We start from the raw sequence: 12,541 nt of genomic DNA, 5'->3' as shown, positions 1-12,541 counted from the left end.
GGTTGAAGTCTCAGTTATATTTTCGTTTCAATCGAATCGAATACGAATACTTTTAAAATTCTTCTTTCTGTATTTTGTATCGTTTCATCCGTCGTTGCATCGTGGAACGATTGAATGTTAGTTCAGCTGCAGAGAGAGAGAGAGAGAGCATTTCCTAAATTTAATAGCAGCGTCGTTATTAAATTCATCGATCGATCCCTCCATCGAAATTCGTTCGTTCCTCCCGCGTCGTTCCTTGGTTTCCGGGCCAGAGGAGAACGGAGTCGTTCGGTGTCTCGATCGATGATAATTATTCTCGTAAATTCAAGCATAAACGCGCGCTGCAACAGCGCGCGGACGAGGGTGCTGGTGGAATCGGTGGGTTAAATGCTCGTAATGACGTCTCGTAATTGCATCGAAAGTTCGCGGGGAAACTGCAATTATCGCTCTGCTGCGCTTTCAACGATACCATCGGTCGCGTCGCTACAATCAACGGAATGCGACACCGCGGTGAAAAAATATTCTCGCGAACGTTTCGTCCTGTTTTTATCATTTCTTTTCCCTCCTCCCTCTCTTCTTTTTTTCTTCTCTTCCCTTTTTTTTCCCCTCGCTCCGTCACCGTATTGGATTCGTTGTGACGAGACCAATTGGTATTGAGGAAATGGGTCGAGTGTCGCGCGATAGCGTCACGCTTTCCAGCCGCGTTCGATCGGTGATTTAATCGCGCATCTCAATGAGGATCCTTGCGGGGTAACGCGGGAATAATTGGCGGATGGAATTAACGGAACGATGTTGCTCGGATTTCGAACGTCAGACCGCGAATTTTTTTACGCCAAATGGAAAAATCAGGATCAGATTGCGAGACGCGATGGAAAATATCGACGCTTGGGCCAGTTCAATGTGAAACTTTTCTTTTCTTTCCCTTCTTAACGCGAAATGAGAAGAGAGAGAGAAGGGTATCGAACGTTCGCTCGTGTTCCACTATCGATGACTAACCAGAGGACTCGTCATAATTCACTGGTCGTGTACAGGAATTTGAATAATTTATTTGACCGATCAACGCTATTAATATTCATTATTTGGCCGATACCACCGTTATGCGCATCATTGGTACTTGGACAATTGTCTAGGTAAGCATTCATTGTACGCCTGAGTGCGGATATGCGTTGATTGATGCGAGCTCGACGTGCCCCGTCAATATTTTCGCGCATTTTCGCCTTTACGGGGCACGAATTATCGCGAAACTTTCGAGACCACTCGCGATGATTCGCCAGCCTCGTTATATCGAACAAATCAGAACGAATTAAAATCATTTCCAACTTGTTTAGAGACTAACGATCGACATCGTGCAATGACGAGCGCGTAATGTAGCACTCTTATCGCGTACTTAATTATGCTCGCGGAAATTATTCATCATTAACGTACAACAACGCGAAACAACGGCTGCAACGGACAAAATCGACCATACACCTCAACGTACAACACAGTGGCGACACCACTTCCGGTGTACGGATCTGAAAAATACTTGCAGACTTACCCCGCTGAAAGTTTTCACGTTGTGCAGAGCGTTCTGCGCGTCCAGGGCAGCCTTTCTCGTGTAAAACGTCACGAAGCAACATCCTGCAACAGAACGATAAACCGATGAACATTCGACGTATTCGAGCAAGTTCAAACGCGATCAAAAAGACACGTTCGAAGTCGGTCAGTCTGTTAGCCCATCAAGTTCCGTTCACCGTCACAGCTGGACACCAATCCGGGAACGGATTGCGCCGGTCGATAGTTCCTCCACTTGCCAAAAGTTCGATACACCGTTGTATTACTATCCGCGTCTACCCCCGACCCCATCCCTGTTACCAGCCTCCTCGCGACTTGGCGCCTCATCCCCTCGAAACGAGGATGAGGGTGGAAGGAGGCGGGCAAAAGGACCGATTCCAGTCGAGAACCAGCGCCCTTTCCCCCGTTTAGTTTACGAGTAATTCAGCTGCACGTGAGCGCGCTCCTCGCGGCGGTGTTTCGCAGCGCGCAGGAGGAGAAAACGCGGCTCGAAGGGAAGTCTGTCGCCCCGCAGGAAAGTCTACGGCTGTTAACGGTCGTTTTCGGAACTTTCGAATTCCAGACGGAACCTTGGGTTACGCGAATGGGCCGAGTTTAAACTGATTCCACTTCGAGGGCTGGGTGAGGAGGGGGCAGGCGGTTCGCAGGAGCGAAAAAGCTGGATAAATTGCCTCGTTTCTGGTAGACGGCGGGTAGTATTTAGGATCTGAATGGAAGTTCCGAGTTTTGAAACCGGCGTTTGTTAGCGGGATGAAAAGAGGACGTTTCAGGGTTGATGATGTTAGCGTGGATCGTTGCTGGTTGAGTGTCCGTTGCGTCTGAGGTTAGAATAGGACTGGTTCGCGAATTAAGCGGTACTGCGAGCTTCTGCGCGTTTGATGAACGATGGCTCGTTCGAGCTACGGATTTTAATCGTGGCGTTATCAAGAAATTGCCCCGCGATTTCGAAAATACGACGGCGGAAGTTCTGGTCGAGGCAAGAACGTTTAATCGGAACCAGAAGCCGCTTGCTTCGACCTCGTAACAATTTCGCGTTTAACGCTCTCGTACAGCGAACTAGTTAAACAAAATTAATTTACCGGGGCGGTATGAAGATTGATATAATCTACTCGACGCTAATGTTCGCTTTCAGCGGCCGGTTATAAATCTCTGAGTTTGTTGTCACGCGGAATTGCGCTGCTCCGCTTTACCATTCTATTTGCTCGGTTGACGATTAATATTGCAAAAGTCCGCGGGTCGGATGACTTTATTCAGTCCCCACCCCCTGTGCAATGTTCAACCTGACCGTGGAACGTACCGTGCGCGCACTCGAAATTGATTAACCCGCGTGAAAATCGAATTGGCCACCCGAGATGACCCGATCAGAAATTACGGAATTACGAAACACGCCAGGGGCGAGTTGGAAATGTGAAATTTTAGAATCTCCTCTCCCGTCGTCCGTGTCTAACGACGTAAAAGAAGATTGGTTCGTAATGAGGCATTCGATACGCCGTATCAGAACGGTGTACGATGTCGTGACAGCGCGTAATTGAAGAATACGTAACGCGACGCTGTTGCGCGGCCCGGAAGATGCGTCGAGCGGAGAACTTCTTTCTTCCGTGTAATTTTCGTTTCGTACTCCCGCCACTGGTTCGCGTGGCCCGCTAACAATAGAGAAGAGCAACACAGAATTCCCCCATAACCGGGAAAATGAGAAACTTGATATTACTCGGTAGGGTTTAATCAGCATACCAGACAGGTGTTTCGATGGAATTGAATTTCACTTGTGAAAGATGCCTTCGCGATCGCGAAGGCCTCTCCGCGTTTTCAACAACGAGAAAGCAAGCGAACATGGCATTTACCTTCAATTTTCCTTATTACGAATCACGTTTAATCGTCGTGGCGATTCCTCGATAGTCGAGGACAGTCGCGCACGAACTTCTTGCCCCGAATGCACACGCCATCCGAGTCTGCAATCCCTGTACGAGCGTTACAGGACCCAGAGATTAGGCGACGGGCATTGAAACGGCTAATGCACTCGGGGGAGGCCGGCAAGAAAGACATTTTTCACCTAAATCACCCTCTATCGGAGGAGTAAAACAACGCTAGATATTCCTGATATGTCAACGGTGAGTTTCGGTAAATTACGACAGGAGGACTCAGCGGGAGCCGGGAAATTATGTTCCGGCGGGTAACTAATCTTGAGGCATCATCGCTCGATAGACCTTTAAATCACACGGTGCAAGCCACCCCCTCGCCGCGTTTAGTTGCTCGCCGGCTAGTCTGTAATACTCGTGTCTACAAATGACCCCATTCGTCGAGGTGCCAACACCAACCCCCTTTTCCACGTCCACCTATATATATACATATATATATATAGTATTACGGACCAGCTCTGTCACTGTTCTTTTCTTCAACGGCCATACACGCTGGTGACAACGCCTCGGGAAATTTCAATGAATAACTAATTTCAACCGTAGCTGCGCGCGTTGTCTTATTGACAAAATTAATATCGCTCGACTACTCGTGTCGAGATCGATCCCCCCCCTTGTGCAAACGTAACGGGGGTGCGCTCGAAACGACCGTCGAACAAAACTCGAAACGTTCATTAAAATGAAATAACGATTTGCATTCAAAACACGTGATTTTCAACGTCAATACGAACGTCATAAATGTAATTAAAGCGATACCTTTTACAGGCGAATTTAAATTGGATCCGAGCGAGAATTTCAATTTCTATACAAATGCTCGCCAAAAGCAGTAAATCAATGGAGAACGCGTAAACAAAATTTGAAATGCTCATAAGGATAAATTTCGTTAATTACCAGCTGAATTATGGAATGAAATTTATCCAGCGGGAAGCGCGAAGAAATGGAACGAGAAATGTCTAAAAAAAAAAGTATTGTAATTCGATTTTGCCCTTTTTGAGCAAGTGCGACAAGTGACCCTTGCGATGGATCGACGTCCGCAGCGTTCTCATCGAGAATGCTCGTTCACCAGGGACAATCGTGAATTTCAATAGGCGTGTTATAAATGTAATCAAAGCATTGTAACTGTTTGAATAAAATCCGCGAGGCCCACGGGTTTACCGACTGCGTGGTATTAAATTGATGAATGGCAGGCGAGCAGTGCTTTGAGCATTGACGAATCGCGGTGAACCGTCGTGCGAGCAGTCGAGGGTGTTAGGGTGAAAGCCAGGGTAAACCGGAACGTGAAGGCTGGCGGTCAGGGCAACTTTGATTTATTCGTAGGTTTGTCGAGTGGTAGCTGGCTCGTGTTACCTCGTAGACAGTTACAAATTTGCCGAGGAATTTTTGGCATATTCCCTTCTCTGCAATCTCGATCTACTTACTATGGGGTTGGTGGTAAAAAAAGAGAGAACTCGAGCACTGGAAGAGTGATACGAACGGAGATTTATATCACTCGTCATTATTCTTTAGAAATATAGAATATTAAATCGTGTGGGAGAAAATAACTTGCAGCATATGTAGTACATATCATCAATTTATTAAGTTTGTTTCAAATTTTTTTAATTTACTTTTCAATGTTCCCTGTGTCCAGGAATATGTGAATGTACGATATAACGAGACATGTTTAGTCAATTGCGATATGAATGAGAGATCGCGACAAGGAGAAATAAAAGTGCTAGTAGTACGAGAGTAAATATGATCAGACATAGAGCGTTCGATAAAAGGAACGCCACAGTTCAGCATAAATTTCAATTCACACGTAACAGTAAGTGCTTTCCATTCGAAATAGGATATTGTACACGATTATTATCAGGTTTGTTGTTACAAGTTTCAGATTGTTGTAAGTTCGCATGAGATATCTCTGTCGATAGCACATCTGCGCGAATAATGGAGAGAGCTTCGATCGAATAATCGAAAACCGATGTACTCGCGCATCAAGACAAGTGTACGATAATAAGTTACTGAACCGAAGTGTCCACCATGTAATTTATCCGAATAATTAGCGTTCAGCCAACGTGGCTCGTAGCATTGCAGCCGAGTAATAGGGAGTTCCATCGAGCCCTTTGTAAACAGAGGATCCCGCGCGTGTATGGCGCGAATATTCGTAAACAAAAACGCGGGGAACGTTAAACGATCACGCAATTATCGGGGACGCCGGGGCGCAACATGCAGATTGAAATGAATAGTTAATGCGTAATTTATTAATCCCTCCCGCGCGGGATATTCACGTATTTCAGGCCGCGCCGCCGAATTATAATCTATGCGAATAATCAGGAACCGGAACGACTGCGCCGAGTCGTAATCACGCGAACCCTCCAGCTAGAAATTCGAAATCGAATGGCCATTGAGCGAAGAAAGTGACGCGATTATGGGTGAATCGGTCGCAACGAGCAAACCCGGCGTGTAAATTCGAACAAACTATTCTCGACGTCGAAATCAATTTCGCTGCGTGGGACCGGTTACTGACGCGATAATAACGATTATTAAACCAATTGCTGATTATTCGATACCGTATAATTGCGTCAATACCGATGAGCGCAATTGCCGATGTCGTTGGCCGTTTAGTTGCTGCAATATTTGTAGACATTAACGAGAAATGTGTTTGACAATCGTCCAACTGCGGAAACGTCGATCCGCCGTGGCCAATTATCCCGGGACGGAACATTTTTCCTTCGACCCCGTCGTAGGAGAAGCTGCATTAGATCGGAGGCGGCAGCGGAGTTCAGAACGCCCCTCGAATTAGACCGTCTGCAGAACTGCCACGAAACGAGTAAAACGAACCCGTCGCTCGCCTCGCTCGTCATTAGGAATTCCCAATTGACGTCGTAATCATCGTTAATTGGACCTCGGATTATGAACTCGCGACGCGACGCGAGCGTGGAACCCTTCTCGTTCGAGCCAGCAATTATGCATTGCCATTCTCGTAGACGGATCATTGAGATGACATCGAGCCGTAAAGGACGAGGAGGAACGACAGGCCATTTTGCTAATTAAAAATGTTAATACTTGATGCACCGTCCCCTTCGATCTTCGACTCGATTCTAAATCATAATCACTCGCGCCAAGTTGTAAATTCGAAGAGACGATCGGTAAATTGTTAGAATTACCGTAGGACCATCTCGTTTCCGTCTGATGGAACACTCTCTCCGCGCGATCTGTATTATACAGAATCATAAACGCAGTAAACGATCGTCGATACGCTCGATGCTCGTCGTACGAGTCTCGCAGTGTCGGTCCCAGGCGAGCACGGTCTCTACTTTCGATGCCAACGCGTGATTAGAGTCCGCGGGGAAATCTAGCAGTGACACGTCGCGGATACAATGCCTGCGGCGCCCCTGGCGACGCGCCTTTCCGCGCTTCCGGTTAACCGGTGAACCGTCTCGATCGCGCTCGATCAACCGAGCCGAGCATATAAATATCCGATACGCGCGGCGGTGGTTACTTTGAGGAACGCGCGCACTCATGATAAATTACACGCTTCAACTAAGTGACAGCCCCTCGAAATACAAGCTCGATCCTATCCAACTATTGGCCCCGCTTCCGGCGGCTGGCTATAATTTCTGGCCGCGTCGCGGCGCCGATAATGCGCGATCAACGATTCGGATGAATCTAATTAGCGATAATTTCCGCGGGCTCGGTCCGTGCGCGCGGTTCTACGCAAATATCTAGCGCGCCGTTTCGGGATCGCGTCGTATTAATAATCGAGAGGCTGATTGCTCGTTAAACACGAGACAGGCTGGATTATTGGCCAGAAAGGGGACGGTGCGAATGGGGCTATCTTGATATTCCCATTTCCTTTCGCAGAGCGTACCAAATAGGCCAATAAGAAGCGAGCCGAAATGGCGGAGCTGCTAGCCATCTCGCGAACCTATCGCTACTGACCTCGTCGAATAAAAAGAGCGACCCGTAACCTCTCGAACGATCGCACGCAGCTCGACTCTCGAGGAACGAACAGATTTCCCCTGGTCGAACGCCTGCCGGCTCGTCCGCGCGGAAACGGTGGACACGCGATTCCAGAGAAGAAAACATAAATTCGTCCCGGCTCGTAAATTGGTGTCATTCTTCGCGTAGCTAGGAACACGAGCGTGTGTTCTGTTTCCGCAGCCAGGCTCATCCCTCAGCGGCCGTGGCGCTCTCTTTCCCGCGGTCACGTCCGATAAGAGAGCTCGAAGGGGATGAACGTAGTCCACAGAGGCGTCGATAGAGATATCATCGAAGAGGAGCATCGATCGTGTTCATAAATTCGGTGTCCAACTCGTACCGTCGAACCGTCCCTCTCGCTTTCCCCGAGTGACGTAGATTTACCATCGTATTTTATATATTTCTCTCGGTTCTATTTTCGCGCTCCTTACATCCTTTACCTCGACCGCCACCCCTCGGTCATCCATACCAGCGACTCACCCTTCTGTTTTCATTTTTTCGCCAGATATCTTCTCCACTTTTGTGGTTTGCACTCCGTTCGCTTTCTCTGTTCTCGTTCTGTTTTAAAAAAGGAGGAGGGAATGCGATCGAGTTGCAACGATGCATCCCCTATCGAGTAAAAGTTCGACGATGGACGTGGTCATGGTTTCGCTGCATTCTTCGCGTGACGTTCTTTGCGTTAACGTTTGATTTCTATTACAGGAGCAGCGCACGTCGAGGTGCAAACGGGGGCGAAATCGGTATTCCATCGAGTTCAGCTGTTTATGTATAGACGCGCGCGCGAGCGCCGCCTGCTCGGGTATACCTTTGATCGATCAAGCAACGTAAATTCTCTGATTGGGTCGTGAACAAAGCCGACTTCCCTAAGGAGTCTTCCCTCGATCGAGATCAGCTGCTTCGAGTCTCGGATCGATATTGAGATTCCTGTATCAAAGTGAACCATGTTTTCAATGAAACGTCCGCCTGATAACGCCAAGCGTATCGAACATTCTCGAAACAGTTCGTCCTTAGGGGAACTACGGTTTATATCGAACTCGTTACTCGTTACGCGAAGAATCGCGTTTTAACTGGAATTTTCGCGAACCTGACGATGTTTCCATCGAAACCTGTACACGAGTACGCGATCTCACCCCCGTCGATCTATGGCAACATCATAGACCGAGTCGTTCAGAAGCGCCATTCGCTCGACACGCGCCAAACTCGCACTGAGGGTGTTAACACACTCTCCCCAATTCCAATCGATCCACGAATCAGCCGTATCAGCGGAAATCAATCCCCAGGCTCTCCCATAGTACGGTTTATTTCTATATCATTGTGTCCCTAGGAACGTCTTGGTGAGTTTGTCGCAATCAGTCGGACCGAGAGAGAGCTAGAGAGAGTCAGATGGAAAGGCAGAGCGGAGGAAAGATCAAAAAGGGGAGCGGCTAGTTGAGAAACGCGGTGGAAGGAGCGAGGAAGTCGATTTAGGGATCGATCGAGGGCTACGGACGCGCGATCCCTGTATTGACTCATGGTCCGTCGGTTCGTGAATGCTGCTGGCTAAGGGGAGAGAAGGCCGTCTTCGAGTCTGACGCTGGATGCACAGACACGACACCGAGGGACCGAGATTTCCGTGATAAAACCGAGATTGCGATCCCTCGCCAATCCTCCGGAACACCGCGCCACGGGAATGAACGAAACTACTGGGTAGCCTCTTTCTCCCCAGCGCTGCTGGTTGCTGCTGGTCTCGGTTGTCTATTGGCGTCGCGACGGACCGTATCGAGTACGTTCTCGAACGGCGTGTACCACTGGCGCACGTAGCAGAAGCGGTGCGCGACGACGAAGACGATCGCGGTGTCCTGGAATTTCTTCCCTGTTTCGCTCTCCACGTAGCGAGGGTGGCGCAGGAGGGTGATTCCTGCGCGGCCTCGTTCCAAGGATCGGCGTGGATGGTCTTACGTAAACAAATCTCGATCGATCGATCCGGGACAGCCCCTACGAAGACACTTGGAACGATTTTACGTGACGACGAGATACTTACCGGATTTTCAAACCGCGCCAGACCTTGGGTGATATGGTCGCGCTAGCTACGAGTTCCCTCGATTTTATCCACGCTCCCTGCGATCCGCGTTGGGCACGTGCCGATCGCGAGATGTGTGCTGGGATTTCACGGCGTCGCTCTGCAACGGACGGGCTTTGGGAGGGTGCACGGTATGCGTGCTCGTTTCCAGGTACTCTCGCGAACAGAAATTCGTTCCCGTTTTGTGTTTCACGCCAAGGAAACTGAGGGGTGCGATTATTACTGACCAGGCTCGATCGATCGTTTCCCTTTAGGAATGGAAACGACGCGGTCGCGGGGAGAAGGAACGCGTGATGTTGAAACGAGAAAAATAATTTGTCGAGTTACAGCGGTTCCATTCCCCGTTGCTGAGGCGTTGCATTTGTTGCTCGGCAAGATACACTTTTATTCGTTCGGTTAAGGTCGTTAGTATTCCGAACGCGTAAAAGATGGCTTTCTCCCGCGGGATAATATGCCTCGGAAGCAGTTCAGCTCGTTGCTTCGGTTCCCTCCCTCTCTGCTTGTTTCCCGTTACGATTATTCACGGTGTTGCTGGTACCAGCCTATGTAAATGACATTTCTATTTGTCGCTGGCTCCCCAGCGACGACTCTCTCTCTCTCTCTTGGACGTTCGTGATGCACTGTGATTCTGCCAGTCGTTTAAAAATATTCTTCACAACCTCGCGTCTCACCGTTCCTCGACGAGTTCGATCGCAGACGAAGGATTCGAGAACCGTGACAGGGACGAAAGTATCGAACAAGGACAGCCTCGAGCAGAGAGCCACGTCTTTTGGCCCTCCCCCTCGATGGCAGCGCAGTCTCTTTAATTAACCGTGTGGCTACGGTTTCTGGCTCTCCTAAGGAGATTAATCGAGAGACTCTCCTGTCCCGCTGACCGGTCTACCCCGTCCGAATTGCCAACAGGCAGTTAGTTAGTCACTGCTTCCACTAATCTCGCCGATATTAATCCGGATGCGTGGAGTGCGCGCGCTCACGTTGGCCAAGTGGCCTCCTGCATGGACGTAGGCGTGCGAGCAAGTGGACGAAGTAGGCCGACAAGGCGGCCAGCTGGCTGCCGCCTACCAGACGATGATCAACTGCACGGCATAATAAACGGATCTGTTGACGTCAACGCCAGAAGGGAGCCCGGGGAACAGGTGTCCTGTCTGCGAAGTCGTAGACAAGCGAGCCAGCCCCGCGCACGCTTAAGACGCTTCTGGGCTTGAGTAATCGTGCGTTAATTATCGCGGATTACTTACTCGCCCCGGTCGCTGGTAGACGCGGGCGAAACCGGTCGAGGGCGATATAGTTGAACTGAATTTCGCGTGGATTCGGTCCAGCGCAGTTAGCGGAACGTCTTTGAGCGGTGGGAGCGCGAGTGTTTCAGACGTTTCGGGGGTTGGTTCCAGGGGTTACGCTCGAGTCGATGTCGAGGTGGTCGTTGAAGAACGACTTGGCTAACTTCAGTTTTTTGCAATAAAAACGAACGTTGTGTACACGGTACGACGGAATGAATGAAATCGCGACTGTGCACGTAAGAAAGAGCAGGAAACGACACGATCCAGAAGCTGTAGCATCGTACGAACGACGTATGGGCTATTTATCTTCGCGTTCGCCGGTGGAATAACGCATGGGCTCGCGTGGCATGATAAACAGATCGATCTCCGTCAACCGCAGCGGCGATTCGAATTGAGAAACGCGGGAGTTTAGAGTCGCACGGTGGCGTTCGCTAATAATACCCGTAAATACGCGCGACGGACGTTTAATTACGACGTAACAATCGTCTCGTGATCGCGTACGCCCGCGAAAGGAAGAGGATTCGGACGCGGGACGGACGTCTCCGCTCGCGGACGTTTGTTATTCCGGCTGTCGCTTCATCGTATCGTAACTCCTACATAGTCAGCTCGTTTATCATCAGGACAGATATCTCGATTATGCCCGCTGAGTATTGCACGGGCGCATATGTGCCCGTGAGCAGCGATGGGATCGAGACTGATGCGTACTCGCGAAGATCGAGTCGCTGAGCGACGGTATTAAACGATCAGCTTGGTTATTCGTTCTGTTGCAATCGCCCTACGACGTATCGATCTCGAGAGATCTGGTCAGCTGTCCTCGTCGATCGATCAACTGGAAACCAACCGATCGAATTGCAACCAATTCGAGGCACGGTCGATCCCATCGCTAGCTGCGCGCACACGTAGCTTTATCAGCAGGCAGAAATTTCAACGCCTGGCCGTTGCTCGATGGATCCATTCTGTACCGAAACCGCATTCGTTGCCGCGAAAAATCCCTATCGAAAAGGCGCATAATTCGAGTGGAAAATCGTTATCTGCCAGGAAATTGCGGCCCCACCCACCGTGACGATCGAATGACTGGAATTCGCCATTCGACCGGCCTGAACGAAAGGGGAGGGTACGCTCCCTCCTGATACTCGTAAATATCTCCCTCTTTTTTCCTCGCTTTTCTCGTTCGCTCGTATATTTTTCCACCCTTTCGTTTTTCCGCCCCCCCCCTCAACCCGTTGCTTCTTCCCGTTTTTCTTTCGGCTCGCGAATCGGTTCACGCGGCTGCGGAACAATGATAAGCAGAACGAGACATTACGTATGCTAAAAACAGCAATATCTGACGCGAAAATTGCTCGCTACCCGGGGCTCGGATGATACGAAGGAAGTCGATACGGGAATAGTTATTAGGGAGGCTTTGCGAGAGGTTGTTAATGCGAGGCATGATCTGTGGCGGTGAACAGGGGGCGGCTCGCGGGGTGCAACCAGTTGCGGTCTGCGTAGATAAAACTCGGTGGAGAGCCGTTTATAATTGAATAGTTGATTGCGGATGTTTATGTATGTACGTATAAACAAAAAAAAAAAAAAAAAAAAAACAGAAAAATTTGAACGCCGCGGAAAAGTACAGAATATGCATAATATGCAAACCGCGTATCCCGCGTGCCAAATTTATTCTCAGAGTCAACGAGACGCGAAATTAAAGGAACAAAAAAGAGAGAGGTTAAAAATAAAGAAGACGACGCTCGTACGGTTCTCGTTCGTCTCTTTTTGCGTTCTCCGTCACGAGTAATCGGGATGGCACGAATAAACGTCGATAG

At 49.4% G+C, this 12,541-nt stretch overlaps 1 protein-coding gene across 11 annotated transcripts in view; it reads right to left on the bottom strand.

The window, feature by feature from the left end:
• Positions 1 to 12,541, bottom strand: part of LOC143422709 (CUGBP Elav-like family member 1-A) — a 229,858-nt gene that overhangs the window by 72,088 nt on the left and 145,229 nt on the right. For all 11 annotated transcript variants that reach the window (XM_076893558.1, XM_076893559.1, XM_076893561.1 and 8 more), the window contains exon 3: positions 1,517 to 1,599. In XM_076893558.1, coding sequence (XP_076749673.1) covers positions 1,517 to 1,599 — 83 coding nt within the window. The remainder of the gene's footprint in view (positions 1 to 1,516; positions 1,600 to 12,541) is intronic.

Source organism: Xylocopa sonorina, chromosome 4 (genome assembly GCF_050948175.1).
Source record: "Xylocopa sonorina isolate GNS202 chromosome 4, iyXylSono1_principal, whole genome shotgun sequence".
Taxonomy (NCBI): Eukaryota; Metazoa; Arthropoda; class Insecta; order Hymenoptera; family Apidae; genus Xylocopa; species Xylocopa sonorina.
Note: the sequence above shows the minus strand (reverse complement) of the source record. Positions and strands in the feature narration are given on the sequence as shown.